General features: G+C 44.7%; 1 protein-coding gene across 1 annotated transcript in view; it reads left to right on the top strand.

Moving 5' to 3' along the window:
* The window catches only part of VDBG_05773 (sda1), a gene marked incomplete at both ends in the record, with an annotated part of 2,726 nt that extends 2,505 nt beyond the window's left edge, over positions 1 to 221 (top strand). The window contains one exon of the mRNA XM_003004614.1: positions 198 to 221. Within this exon, the coding sequence (XP_003004660.1) occupies positions 198 to 221 (24 nt within the window). The remainder of the gene's footprint in view (positions 1 to 197) is intronic.
* Positions 222 to 857: the final 636 nt, after the last annotated feature.

Genomic DNA, 857 nt, shown 5'->3' with positions numbered 1-857 from the left:
CCAGTTGATCGTTCCATCCACGCCCTGTTCCGTTGGAATAACGCGATAGATATATGCTGAGAGCTCCCAACAACCCCTAATTGTAATGACTTTGAGCACGTGTGACGCGGAGCTCTTTACGGGACGTTACTATTACGCGTTTCATGCAGAAGACTCTTGGACATGACTTTCTCTATACTTGAACTTAACAATGCCAGGCTGCGCCCCTCCGATTATTATAAATTGTTACCTTGATACCTTTACTGGCGTGTCAAGAAATCACCTTGGTCTGCATTTAACTAGGTAGCTTCTGGGCGGATTGTGTGATATGATACATACACTCTTGTCGTACCCGGATCACTATTGCTATCTCTGTGTCCACGTTTAGCTGAACTCAGGGCTTCCTTATTATGCTCGCTCTGAGGCTACTATAGTATAAAGCAAAGACGCCTATCTAAAAGTAATAGCTTTACTTCTTATTATGATTAGACTATATAAGGATTTATAAGTAGAAGTTATATTATTTCTAGATAGTGGATTAAAGTTATCTAGTAAGTAATCGATAGTATACTTTAATATAGTACTATATATATATCTATAGCCTTTTTATTCTTACCTTTATTACTTCTATACTTTACCCTTCTGCTTCTTCCTCCCTCCTCCTATCCTCTTCCCTTCTATTCCCTCTCCCTTCTATTCTTCCCCCTTCTATTCCCTTCCTCCTCCCCCCTTCCGTCCTCCTCCCCCCTTCCGTCCTCCCTCCTCCTATCCTCTTCCTTCCGTCCTCCTTCCCCCTTCCGTCCTCCTTCCCCCTTCCGTCCTCCTTCCCCCTTCCGTCCTCCTTCCCCCTTCCGTCCTCCTTCCCCCTTCCGCCCCCT

Source organism: Verticillium alfalfae, genomic scaffold, assembly GCF_000150825.1.
Source record: "Verticillium alfalfae VaMs.102 supercont1.6 genomic scaffold, whole genome shotgun sequence".
NCBI classification, from domain to species: Eukaryota; Fungi; Ascomycota; class Sordariomycetes; order Glomerellales; family Plectosphaerellaceae; genus Verticillium; species Verticillium alfalfae.
The sequence above is the reverse complement of the archived record's forward strand: the minus strand, read 5'-3'. Positions and strand labels throughout refer to the sequence as shown.